Source organism: Pleurodeles waltl, chromosome 3_1 (genome assembly GCF_031143425.1).
Source record: "Pleurodeles waltl isolate 20211129_DDA chromosome 3_1, aPleWal1.hap1.20221129, whole genome shotgun sequence".
NCBI classification, from domain to species: domain Eukaryota; kingdom Metazoa; phylum Chordata; class Amphibia; order Caudata; family Salamandridae; genus Pleurodeles; species Pleurodeles waltl.
The window spans coordinates 607,499,825-607,513,691 of NC_090440.1; the positions used below are offsets into that span (position 1 = coordinate 607,499,825).

The 13,867-nt window shown below is 44.4% G+C and overlaps 1 protein-coding gene across 1 annotated transcript in view; it reads left to right on the forward strand.

The window, feature by feature from the left end:
• The window catches only part of LOC138284363 (mucin-2-like), a 1,502,605-nt gene that overhangs the window by 525,707 nt on the left and 963,031 nt on the right, over positions 1-13,867 (forward strand). The window contains exon 24 of the mRNA XM_069223056.1: positions 5,409-5,648. Coding sequence (XP_069079157.1) covers positions 5,409-5,648 — 240 coding nt within the window. The remainder of the gene's footprint in view (positions 1-5,408; positions 5,649-13,867) is intronic.

The window sequence follows — 13,867 nt, forward strand, 5'->3', positions numbered from 1 at the left end:
TACTTACAGTTTATCTGGGATGTGCCCAACCATAATTACCCTCTTATCACTATTGTAAAGCATTCCTAGCCACTGTGCATGACTCAGAGGAGAACAGGGAGGAGGAGGAGATTACCTACCTCCCCAAAGATGAACACTTCTGTCAGATCAATGACACATCTATATTTAAAGCAGTATCTCAAATAGCAGTGCCATTGGAGCAGAAAATCCTCCACATGGAGGCTCAGTGCCAAAACCTCCTTTTACAGAGGGAGGATTCTGCTGGGCCTCCAGCTCCCCTACCTCCAGGGCAGCCCTTGGCACCATCTTCAGATTCTTAACGCAAATGCGCAGATGACCCAGGAGTTGATCTCAATGCTTTCACATGACTTAAGAAGGCATTAATGGAATACCAACCTTCCCACACTGGTTCACAGGCTACAACTCCTGGCACCACAGATGAGACACTTTCTTTCTCCTCCTTCCCCCCATCCTTTGGATGGGGGTTAGTCCTCTAACATCTTTGATGGGGAGGGGAACTGCAACATGCCTTGTCATCTTTCTGGCAACCCCAAAGTTGCTCCTTCTCCCAGTAGGCCTTCCCAAACTACCAACTCTGACATGTTGGACGCTGATGATTTATTACAATTTATTATAAGTTCTGCGGAATGACCTCATGAGCCAAAGGCAGAGTCCTATGTGGTGTCCTGTTATGTGAGCCTTTGAATAAGGAAGCCCGTAGCTGCCTCAGAGTGGAATGTCCCCATCCTTTCCCCGATTGGCAAGGTCACCCCCAACTCCAGAAATTGATGCTAAAATGGCTACATTTCTAGGGAAATTTGGGAGGGACCCCAAAACGGGGATAGACCGCTTTGGGAAAGCATGCCAGGATAAACTGTTGGATGTGGCAGGTCCTTTGTCCAAGATCCTGGACATGGTGGAAGATGCTAAAAGATTGAGTGCTCTCATCTCTCCAGTAACCTTGTGTAGTTGGGCACAAAGGGCAATCATTTTTCAGGGAACACCAACTGCGCATTCTCTACAGAGAGGCACATATTTCTCTTGATTAAAATAGACCTAAAACTGGGTGAGATGGTGACTTCAGAAGCAGGCCCCATCGCACAAGGGGATCTCTTTGGAGATCCTTCATTTGCGAATTGGGAAAGTTTGTCACTAATTTTAATTCGCTCGTAAAAGCGCAATCCTCTAAAAAAATAATTTTTACACCCCTGTGTTTTTGCCAGTGCTGGTCATGGTCGGAGGCGCTCAAACAGCTGACCTTTTCAGCAAGTCTCTGCTAGAGGTACAGACATCCGGAAAGGCCAGTGGCAGGAATCCAGTTGGTTTGGTAACTTTTACCGAACCAGAAGTTACCCCATCGTTTAGGGTTGAGAGGAGCTTCCAGGGCAAACAGCTCCTACAACAATACTCAAAGTGAGTGTACAACCTTCTGAAGGCATCAGACTTGGGGGTAGATTGGGAGATTTCTTTCAGATTTGGGAGGCTATTACATCAGACGCATGGGTACTTCAGACTGTAAAGGAATTCTATATTGAATTTAGCGGCTCTCCTTTCCAACTTCTCAGACCACGACCCCTTTCTTTTAGTCCCAGTGAAATGGACCTTGTGGATGTGGAGATCGGCCAACTCTTGACGAAAGGGGCTATTACACTGACATCCTTAAAGCTCATGGTTTTCTCAGCAACCTGTTTCTGGTAGGCAAGGGGGACGGGGGTCAGCGACCTGTCATCATCCTGAGGGAGTTCAACAAGTGGCTGGTCTTCCACCATTTTAAGATGGAGAGTATACATATTCTAAGAGATTTGTTGCAAGCAAATTACTGGATGGTGAGCCTTGAAGGATGCCAATCACACGGTTCACATTTTCCCACCTCACAGGTGGCTCCTCAGTTTCAGTGGAGGTCTCAAATCTTCAAGTTCACCTCCCTCCCTTTTGGACTATCCTCCGCTCCATGGTGTTTTACCAAGGTTTTGAAACCAATGGTAGAGCACTTGAGGTACTGAGGTATTCATCCGATCATTTATCTGGATGAAATCCTCATTATCAATCAATGCCCGGAATGTCTTTCCGGTCATCTCCAACAGACTGTCAACCTTTTGGAGTCTCACAGCTTCGTGATCAATGAGCCAAAGTCTTCTCTGTCCAGATCAATGCAATTTCTGGGTTTTGTAGTGGACTCTTTCAAAGCCACTTTGAGTCTCCCATCTTGGAAGCTGTCCAGAATAAAGCACAAATTGTAAAAAACTTAAGCCAAAACCTCGATATGCCTCTGGCAGCTTACCCGCATCATGGGCCTATTGCCTCCATCCACACAGGCCATTTTCCTAGGTCTTCTACACTACCGGGCTCTACAAAGTCTTTGATGAAGACTTTTCATCTCTAGCAAGGCCTCAAGTACTCTCAGTCAGTTCCTCTTTTGAGGAGGCAAGACAAAAACTACAATGGTGGATGTCCCACATGGAGGCCTGGAATAGCAGTGCCATTTTCGATTCCGAACCTGACATAATAACTGAGTCAGACACCAGCATAAACTGTCTGGAATTGATGGTAGGACCTTTCATCATGAAGTGTTGGACCAAATGCAAGGCCCAGTGTTGTGTCCTTCTCAAAATGGACAAGGTAGCAGTGATTCGCTACCTCAACCATCTGGGAGGGACGAGATCAAAAACACTCTCATGTTTAGCAAGGACGTTTTGGACTTACTGCCTGGCCAATCAGATCTCAATCTTGGCAGAAAATCTTACCGGCAAATACAACGAGGTGGTGGATTGTCACTTCTGTCATTGGGAGGATGCCAGTCTTTGTCAATTACACCCACATGCAATTCAGTCCAGATGGGGGTCCCTTCACAATGGATCTATTCGCCTCTCAACTGGATCATCAGTTGGACAGATACTGCAGTTGGCGTCCGTATCCGAATGCAGTGGAGACAAATGCATTTCTGCAGGACTGGAGCAAAGAGAAGGGTTACACGTGTCCCCCATTCTTCATGATAATGAGGTTGTCAATGCAGATATGGAGACAGCTGGCAGATCTTGTGGTGATCACCCCGATTTAGAGATCTCAAGTTTTGTTTCCAGTTCTGATAGAATTTTCTTGGGATTTTCCAATCCCTCAACCCCTATTTCCAGTTCTCCTCCGGGATCCCCAGGGGAATCCTCATCACCTGGTTCTCTCAGGATCCCTTTGTCTCACTGCAGGGAGCATTACAGGAAAAGCTGGGAAGTCCCAGGGATTTCTTGAGACCCTGCCTCTTTGCTTGCCAAATCTTGGGTAAATAGCACACATAAAAGATACCTTTCAGCTTGCCCCGATGGTTGGGTTGGTGTCACCAAAGGCAGTTCGATCCTGTGGGGTCGGATGTTGTCCACATCTTGAATTTTCGTGCCCCTTTAACTTCAGAAAATCTGATTTACAGGTTGATTAATATGTTTCGATCGTCCATCTCAATAGATCACTCTCCTCTGTATGGGCGTTTGGTAGGGAACATCTGTTGTTTTGAAAACTTCTTCATGGCATCAGGTTATCTGATCCCCCCGGACCTTGGTACTCTGCATTATGGGACGTTGATCAGGTCTTGACACCATTTAAATCATGGCCTTTGAATAGATGTTTGCTGAGGAAGCAGATGCCAGCGAAACTAGCTACATTACTGTGTTTGGTGCCATGTCGCACAGCCTGGGACGTACTTTCTCTGGATTTGACAGGTAGAGTGAATACTCTGGCAGAGGCAACCTTTTATATTTCAAGAACAACAAAATATAATTCAAAGGTGGTTTTATCCCATCCTTTCCAGATGTTCCAAAATTGGGTGTGGCACGTGCAATTAAGGCTTATGGATCCATGACAGTAGCTGCTGATCCACATGGTGAACAACAATTACTGATTACCCTTACCAAGCCCCACAAAGCGGTTTCTTCTCCTACCATTGCCAGATGGGTCAGATGGGCTATGCAGGAACTGGTATTGACATTTCCAAGTTTGGGGCTCACTCAGTTAGGAGCTTAATGGCTTCCAAAGCCTTTTAGATGAGAGCCTGTTTGGAGGACATTCTTAATGCTACAGATTGGTCCTCAGATGCGACTTTTATGAGGTTTTATTTAAAACCTGTACCTCACCTTCCATCTTTATTGGTGGAAAAGCTCTAAACCAGCCTAATCCTCATCTCCAGTCCTGACATAGAATGAAAAATTTCTTAGCTATCATAACAGAAAGTTTCAGTTCTATTAAGGTCACTGAGGCAAGGATTAGCCCACCCTTGAGAGGATTTCATCTTGTTCCCACCCTACAAATTAATCCAGGAGAGATTATGCAGATATAATTAGACATTACAGGTTATCTTGCTTGTTGAATTTTACCTGTTCGCATTCTTTGTCTAAAGTTATTCACAAGGCTTCCTCGTGGTTCTTGTCAACCTGTATTTCTGTCAGCTATTCGGAAATAAGGTTTTATAAAAGTGTTTATTTCTTTCAGGTATAGAATCTTCTAAACAGGATTAAGGTTTGGTTTTCTGAACTGTGTCCTCAGGAAGAATGAGGGGGACAGCGCGCTGGCAGGAGATTCTTCAAGGACATGCTGGCCTCGGATTGGATGGACTGTTTTCTGTTTTCCTTTTCTAGTGGTTTATGGGAAATGTAGTTTGTACAGCCTCCATGTCCTTAATAGTATTGAAACTGTCCATTACGTTAGCTATGAAATTCTTCATTACGAGGCACTTCCATTACAGAGGTGTTTTCGGCAAAAGGAATCAAAAGGTGACAAATAAAGATGGTGAAGGGAGCTTTATTACAGGTTTTGTTTTTCCATCTAATCATTAACATCGTGTTATCTTCCTAGTGAAATTCATTATTCTAGAAGTGATAAGGTAGGAAAGCACGAGGTTGTTGACGAAAATCCAACAATGAAGCAGTACTAAAATCGTTGCAGATGTGTGACTATGGGATTAGGTTTTCTTGCTCTAGCAGCACAAGCAGACATTTCTTCACACCAAATCTCAGTCAGGAAAAATGTGCATCAATAAAAAAAAACATTTGAAGTAATGAATTATGAATTGCTTAGGGAATTTTAACAGATGCCAGGAGAATAGATAATTGACCCTTGCTTGGTACCTTATGGAATTGAATGGTTTATACGTATGTCAAAAGTGGCTTGCATAAAGGTTATCATTGATTTGAGAAACACAGAATCCAGAGAGGAAAAGAGACCACTCACCTAACTTCTCACTCAATGTTCCAATTCCCTGCCTTAAACATTTACTGGGATGAATCAGCAGCCTGGTATTAACTGTTTCTGTATCTAATTCGGAATTGATTCTTGTTGTGGCGGTGTAGCTCTCCCATACTGTCGTTTGCTGAAGTTTACTTTGTGTGGTTGGTACTATATGACACTGTCGTTTCTGGACTTTACAGGGAAAGCTGTGCGGTCTTTGCAGTGACTACAACGGCGACGGAAACAATGATTTCGCCACCAGAAATAAGGCCGTCACGGAGGACGAACTGGAATTCGGCAACAGCTGGAAGGTGTCCCCTAGTTGCCGAGATGTCGTGAGTGTAGACCTCCCCGAAGGCATTAATGACACCAGAACAGCGTCGGCGCGGAAAAGGTGCAGTGTCATTGCCAGCAAAGCGTTTGCTCCGTGCCATTCAGAGGTGGGTGACGTCCTGACGCTGCTTTAGATTCTGATGTGTTGCTAGTGATTTGATAAAATTGTTATATTTTTGTTTCTGCAGAGTGTTTCTTTTAAGCAGAGTTAGAGCAGGGTCTTGTTCAGTGAAAGCTCCTGAAAAAGAAATTAAATCACAAAGGTGTCTCTCTATGTGACTTTTGATATTTCATTGTAGTTAGTCTTGGGTGCTGCCATGTTGGTTATCTGTACTTCTTGTTTGCAGGGCCTAAACTGCGGATCAGTCCTGATGTCCCTGACTCCTTTCATGTTACATTTCAGATGCAGTAACAGCTACTGACCTCTAGCTCTACCACATAAAAGCGCCCTGATTCCAGCATGCCAATTCCTTCAAGCAGCAAGCAAGGCTTTTAAAAGTGCAAAGGAGATCTCTTAGGGGAATTAGTTCAACATGCTAATTTGTCTGGACTATGGCAGTGGTTCCCAAACTTTTTTGACCAGCAGCTCCCTTGACCAATTGCCCGTTGTGCCCGACTCCCCCTTACATTACATTTGTTGGTAACTTCTGTTACCAGCTTGCAATACTATTTATTTTGGAAAGAATCTTCAAGCCCCTGTGCCTGACTCAAGAGGGGCATCCAATAATGGATTGCTACGGATGGCAGACAATAGCAAATCCAACAGGTCTGGCTTAAATTTGCTAGTGGAGTGGTTCTTAACCTGTGGTCTGATGACCCCTGCGGGTCCATGAGGCCTACTCAAGGTGTCCATGACTGCTTTACAAAATTAAATAATAATACAATTAATCAGTAAAAAAGTATATACAAATACAAAGGTAAAATTGAAAACTTTTTCAAAATTTGCTTTTGAATTAAGTAAGATATTTCAATATTTGAGCATCTGTTTGGAGTATACTTGTTTTTGTATTTTTATGTTTTGTTTTGAGATTCAAATAACAGAAATTGCTTAGGCCAGGGGACCCTGACTTCCAATAATGGCTTTGTGGGGGTCCCTGGCTTCCAATAATGACTTAGTGGGGGTCCACACACGTCAAAAGGTAAAGAAACACTGTGCTAATGCATGCAAACAAATTATGGTAATGCATGTACAGCATGCAAACAAATTATGATATAAATGTTGTTTGCCTTTCTTAGCACATTAAAGTCAGACCTATTGACTTTTCCAATACTTGTTTGCGACTGGTGTCAATTTTTACATGGCTCTCTCCTCTGTGTCCCCAGCTTTTGCTCTTTAGGGGGAAGGTAAAAAAAAGAGTGACACCTTACATAAACCTGCCGGATCAATTTTGGAAGATTTCTGACTAATTACATAAGAAGTAGGCAAACATATCTCCCAATTAATAAGAGACTGTAAAGTACTCAAAAACTTCAGTGTCAATTCATATAAAGCAGCAAGTTAGTTTATATTTCTAAAACATTTGACTGAAGTGCAAAGTTGTATAATTGACATATCTTATGAAACCTAGGAGGTGACTTAATAAAACTGCATGAAAAGTTTTCGCTTGTAAAGGTTTACTATTGTATGTTCTGTCATTTGGCATTCACATCAATATTAATTTATTTCTGTTATATTTGTTTTATTTGGCCTACATGGACAGCTGCAAAGAATAAAACTGCCACAACAAGTTTATTTTTCATTTAAAAAGTATTTCAGTCACAATAAAGTTGCAGTTTTGCTTAAACAAGTGAGCACCAATAGTACAGCGCAATCACAAGTAAAACTTCCTCCACTGCGCTGAAGGAATCACAATGATAAGCCTCTTGTAAACAAGTTGTAACTTGACCTAACTGGAATACAAAGTGCTGCACGAAGGCTCTTTATCAATATTGAACAGTGAATACACAGTACAGTCTTCCCAGCCCCAGTAAGCAGGCAATCTGACAGCTGAGATGTACATCACAAGCAGAGTATGTCAGGTTTCAGAATGTTGTCCTGTTTTTATAGCAAGCACTATATTAAATAAGAAAAATATAGGAAGCAATTCTGAACTCTCACAGTTAATAATACTCATCTTTTATGTTAAAAAAACAATTTCAAATGTCTTCAAACACAAACTTTTTTCGTGGTTTTATAAATACAGTTGGGCATTATGCTTCATGTTTGGATGGGCATAACAGTTTTCTGAGAGCCCCAGGACAAGTAAAGGCTTTTTACAGATTAGGGCCCATATTTATACTTTTTTAGCGCCGGGTTTGTGCCGCTTGTTGATGCAAAAACGACACAAAGTTACAAAATACAATTGTATTTTGCAAGTGTGCGCCGCTTTTGCATCCAAAAATGACGCAAATGCAGTGCTAAAAAAGTATAAATATGGACCTAGGTTTTAAACATTATGACGATGCAGCAAGATAACCACCTAGAGGGCACCAGACTCAGCACACCCAGCCTGCACTCCAAAGACAGGTGTAACTCTTGATGGACTCAGCTTAGAATTGCAACCGTGGCACCCCTGGCTAGTTTGGTGATGCACTGGGGTGCCGAGGCGCACAGTTTGGGAACTACTGGACTGTGGAAATGAAGGAAGAACACTACTCTGAAAACCAGGGCCTTCCGAATTGTTAGAATTACAGCAGAGATTAAGTAAACAGTATTTTCCAGGCACCAGGCTATGGGCCTGATTTGGATCTGGGGGTAACTTTACCACCATCTGTTTTATGACTGAAAACCTGTCCGCTGGCTTGGTGGTCCACCCTCCCGATTTAGATGTTGGTGGTCCTATAGGTGAAAGACTGCCTGAGTCCCGACAACTCTGCCAGAAAACTCTACTTGTGTTGACCGCGCCATTGGAAACAATGGCTAGTGGTGGGACTCCAGCCTTATCAGCGAGCAGATTTGGATGTGCCTTCCCACCAAATGTGGTGGTGTTGGTATTACCTCCACACCTGAGTTGGTGGATTGGAGGGGAAATGCAGTAAAAACCTACCTTTATTCCAGATCCAATTTCTGTTTTCGACAGGACATGACTGGACAACACCTTCCATTGCCACTGGACTACAGAGAAAACACGCCCACCCCCCTGTCGCCAGACTTTATGGAAGGGAATCCACATTGCCTGTGTACATTGGATGGTCCCTGCACACGAGCCTGGGACCACTGCAGTCATATACATGTCACAGTAATTTTTTGTAATTACTGTGACATGCATATGTTGGGAGCACGCTTCGGTCAGACATGGATGGGGGGCACACTGGTACACAGCACATATCACACAAATACATAAATGTTTTGCTGCCGGTATCATTGCCAAATGAATGCTGGCACCACATTGACCTTCAAATCCCACCTGTCACCTTTGTCCTTGTGTTCACGTTGCAAGGGACCTGTACCTGTGCTGCTGTGCTTCCATTTATATATGTAAGTCAGTACGAGTGTGTGTGTGTGTGTGTGTGTGTGTGATTGCATTGCTGGCTTAGGTGGAGGGAGCTGGAGTGGATGATGTGTTTGTGTCAATATGTGTGCCAATTTCATGTGGGTCTGGTGTTGTGTATGTTTGGTTGTGTGCTGTGTTGCTGTGTGTAATATTCAGGTGAGTGTTGGGTGTGGTGGTTGTTGTGATGTGTGTAAATGTGGTTTTGTGTGAGTGTGTTTGTGTAGATGAGTATGTTATTGTATTGGTTGCTGTGGTTGTGTTGTGTGTGGGTGTAGTGTCAATAGTGTGTGTATGTTGTGGCATGGATGTATGGCAATGAGTGCATTCAGCATGGCTGTGTTGTGGTGGAATGCCAATGAATAATAGTGTATATGTAGTGTGTTGTGTAGTGAGTTGTGCAGGGGGAAACATATGGCCAAGGTACAGTGTGTGATACTACCTCCATTCTATGGGCACTGCCATTGTACTATGTCCACTACGTCCCGCCACAGCCTCCCTCCATCAGCAATCTGCTGTTGGAACACTGCCTACAGAACTGTAACATCTAAGTATGGATGGAGGTAACTAGCCAGTCTGACAGCTAGGAAGAGAACTCCGTTGTAGCGGTCCACTGTTTAGCCACAATGCATATAAATATGACAGTTGGAACATTGTCTACTTGATGGAGTTATCAGGTCTGGTCCCACAGCGGAATCGCAGTAATACCACCAAGATCTAAATCAGGCCCTGTGTCACAAAGTAAATATCCAACCCGAGCTTGTGGGGCTCCTAACAAGGTCACAGTCCCAACAGTTGCTTTGAATACATCACCCTCACCTGGCTGGTTCGTGCTGTGGCAGTCAAGCATGCCTCAAGCCTCATTCAGCAGAACTTGGGTTCTCATCCTGGGTGAGGAGAGACACATCACCTCCAAGACAGTTTTTTAGTCCATTTAATTAGATACGTTTTTTAAAAAGTATTTGAAAGAGAAGGATTACGTGTAAATATTAAATCCTTTGCGAAAAGAAACAAACCTGAATCATTTTTCTGTGCCTCTTCTCTCCCCCTGCTGAATGGCTGCATTTATCAAGTGGTTCCACGGCCCCTTCCTCTCCAAGCATCCATCAGAGTTTTGTGTGAGAGTTTGAAGTGAGCTGCCACAGGGATGACCAGTCCTGACTACTGCAGAGGAGTCTGTGTATCGGTGTTCCACTCACTTCTCACAGCTAGTACCACTGTCATATCCTCTTCTACCCACTGCCTTCAATGCCGACTGCCAGGTCATACAATGAGTTCTGGGAAAAAGCAGGCTCAGATAGGCATATGATGAAGATAGTGTCTCAGAGGAGGGTCCGACTACACATGAGGAGGATTTTTCGATTAGCAATGGCATTACGATTTAATGACACCATCGAACCACTTTACACACTTAATCATTAGGTGACAAATCCAGTCTGCCTTTCTGTCAACTGAATTTCCAGATGAGACCTGGTATTTACCTTTTAATAGCAGTGTCTAGAAATCGCAAATAATATAGGAACAGAGGACATGGGTTTTCGTTTGCACAAATAGATTGACCCAACCCCCTCGAGCAATGCATGCACTAGCATTGGGAAAGCATGTGTATGCACAACTAGGCAACTGCCACAGCACCTCTGGCCCATATAGAGTGGGGGCAAAGTCCATTGTGTGTCCCTAGGGAATCTGCAGATGATCAACAGTTGAGGTCATCCCCTACAGTCCACAAATATCCAGCAATGGGGACCATTCTCAAAATAAAAAATCAAAAGCTAGGCTGTAGATGGTATTTGACTTCATATGGAGTGTAGCTAAATCAATTAATTAACGATTGAAAGGGATAAAACGATCTGCAAGGATCCAGTACACAAAGAAAGCCATTTCTCAGTACAGTCCTGTGTCCAGTATTCAAAGATTAGCTCAAGGATGAAGACGAGGAAACAGCTCTTTTTAGAAATGGGAATGCAGGTCCCAAGTGGGATTATTGCTGTGTTGTAGGCAGGGTACCATGGTAGATGGCCGTCTGCAGGGGGCAAGTCATTGAAATCTTAGTGTGGGCTTAGATCTTGACGGACACTTACCTCCCATCAGTGACACAATGGTATATTTCAGATTCAAGTGGTACATGTTTTGAGACTCAAAATTAATGGATGTAGAAAGCTGGGTCGAATCACCTTGTAAAGGTCAAATATATGAAACCATATTACTCAGCATATGGCTACGTTTCTGCTTGTGTATGCGATATAACGCTTCTCTGTGTGGAAGCGGAACAGCTTTGTTATCCTAAACACCCTTGGGCCTGACACTATACAACAATAGTTTGTCGGAATCGTGCATATGCTTCTCTGTGTATTGAGTCTGTATGTCATCGTCAGGGATGTGATTGTGGCTCCTTAGTGCTTTGAGGTTAGGCATACTGAGCTGGCAAGTTGAGGGCAGTAATGCAGTACCTCACCAGGCACGTGTCTGGCGCACTTCAAGGAAATGGTAGAACACCGTATTACCCTGAAAGGAACTTAACTGGCTGGTGTTGGACCTGGCTTTTTGACAGGGACATCCCCAAACTTTTTGCCTCCTTCCTCCTATTTTTTCTGACCTGTTGTTGTTGGCTTTTGACCTCTGAGCACTTTACCACTGCTAACCAGTGCTAAAGTGCATATGCTCTCTGTGTAAATTGTACTATTGATTGGTTTATCCATGATTGACTATTTAATTTACCTGTAAGTCCCTATTAGAGTGCACTACATGTGCCTAGGGCATGTAGATTAAATGCTACTAGTGGGCCTGCAGCACTGGTTGTGCCACCCACCTCAGTAGCCCCTTAACCTTGTCTCAGGCCTGCCATTGCAAGGCCTGTGTGTGCAGTTTCACTGCCACTTCGACTTGGCATTTAAAAGTACTTGCCAAGCCTAGAACTCCCCTTTTTCTACATATAAGTCATCCCTAATGTGTGCCCTAGGTAACCCCTAGAGCAGGGTGCTGTGTAGGTAAAAGGCAGGACATGTACCTGTGTAGTTATATGTCCTGGTAGTTTAAAACTCCTAAATTCGTTTTTACACTACTGTGAGGCCTGCTCCCTTCATAGGCTAACATTGGGGCTGCCCTCATACACTGTTGAAGTGGCAGCTGCTGATCTGAAAGGAGCAGGAAGGTCATATTTAGTATGGCCAGAATGGTAATACAAAATCCTGCTGACTGGTGAAGTCGGATTTAATATTACTATTCTAGAAATGCCACTTTTAGAAAGTGAGCATTTCTTTGCACTAAAATCTTGTTGTGCCCTTCAATCCACGTCTGGCTAGGTTTAGTTGACAGCTCCTTGTGCATTCACTCAGACACACCCCAAACACAGGGTACTCAGCCTCACTTGCATACATCTGCATTTTGAATGGGTCTTCCTGGGCTGGGAGGGTGGAGGGCCTGCCCTCACACAAAGGACTGCCACACCCCCTACTGGGACTCTGGCAGACAGGATTGAGCTGAAAGGGAACGTGGTGCATTTCTTAGAGACTCTTTGAAGTCACCCCCACTTCAAAGGCACAACTTAGTATAAAACAGGGCCTCTGCCCTACCTCATGAGACACTTGCTGGAGAAGAAACCTGACCCAGAAACCACATCCTGCCAAGAAGAACTGCCTGGCTGCTCAAAGGACTCACCTGTCTGCTTTCTCCAAAGGACTGCTGTCTTGCTGTTGCCCTGCTGCCTTGCTGAACTCTTGTCTGGCTGTGAAAGTGCTCTCCAAGGGCTTGGATAGAGCTTGCCTCCTGTTCCTTGAAGTCTCAGGACCAAAAAGACTTCTTCCTTTCACGTGGACGCTCCGTGCGCCGAAAATTTCGACGCACAGCTTGTTTCGCGGCGAGAAAAACGCCGCACACCGACGCTGATCAACGCAACGCCCTCGGGACGATCGAGACTTCGACGCACAACCTCGCAAGGACAAAGCCGCCCGACTTCCAAGGAGAAATCGACGCGACGCCTACCGTGAGTGCGAAACTTTGACGCACGGCCTCGCAAGGACAACGCCGCCCGACTTCCAAGGAGAAATCGACGCGACGCCTGCCGTGAGACCAAAATTTCGACGCACGGCCTCGCAAGGACAACGCCGCCCGACTTCCAAGGAGAAATCGACGCGACGCCTACCGTGAGATCGAAACTTCGACGCGCAGCCCCGCAGAACGACGCGCAGCCGGAAAATAAGCAGGAGAATCCACGCACAGACCCGGGACATCTGGTAATCCTCGCGATCCACAAAAAGAGACTGTCTGCGCGCCGGAAAACGACGCCCGACTTCCCCGCGTGGAAGAGAACGACGCAAGTCTATGTGTGCTGAGCGGAAATCGACGCACACACCCCTTTTTCCACGCATCTCTTCTCCTGTGGCCCTCTGAGGAGATTTCCCACCAGAAACCAGGTACTCTGTGCTTGAAAGACACTTTATTGCTTTTTAAAGACTTAAAGACTCTTAATATCACTTTTCAGTGATATCTTTACAAACTCGTATTGCAACTTTGATCGTTTTGACCTACAATTATCCAGATAAATATTCTATATTTTTCTAAACACGGTGTGGTGTATTTTTGTGGTGTTATACTATGGTGTTGTATGATTTATTGCACAAATGCTTTACACATTGCCTTCTAAGTTAAGCCTGACTGCTCGTGCCAAGCTACCGGAGGGTGAGCACAGGCTGATTTTGGATTGTGTGTGACTTACCCTGACTAGAGTGAGGGTTCTTGCTTGGACAGAGGGCAACCTAACTGCCAACCAAAAACCCCATTTCTAACAGCTGGTTTCTCAGTCCAGGTGAATTGGAAAGTCTTTGGTTGGGCAATATGGTCCAAAAGCGTACTGGAAG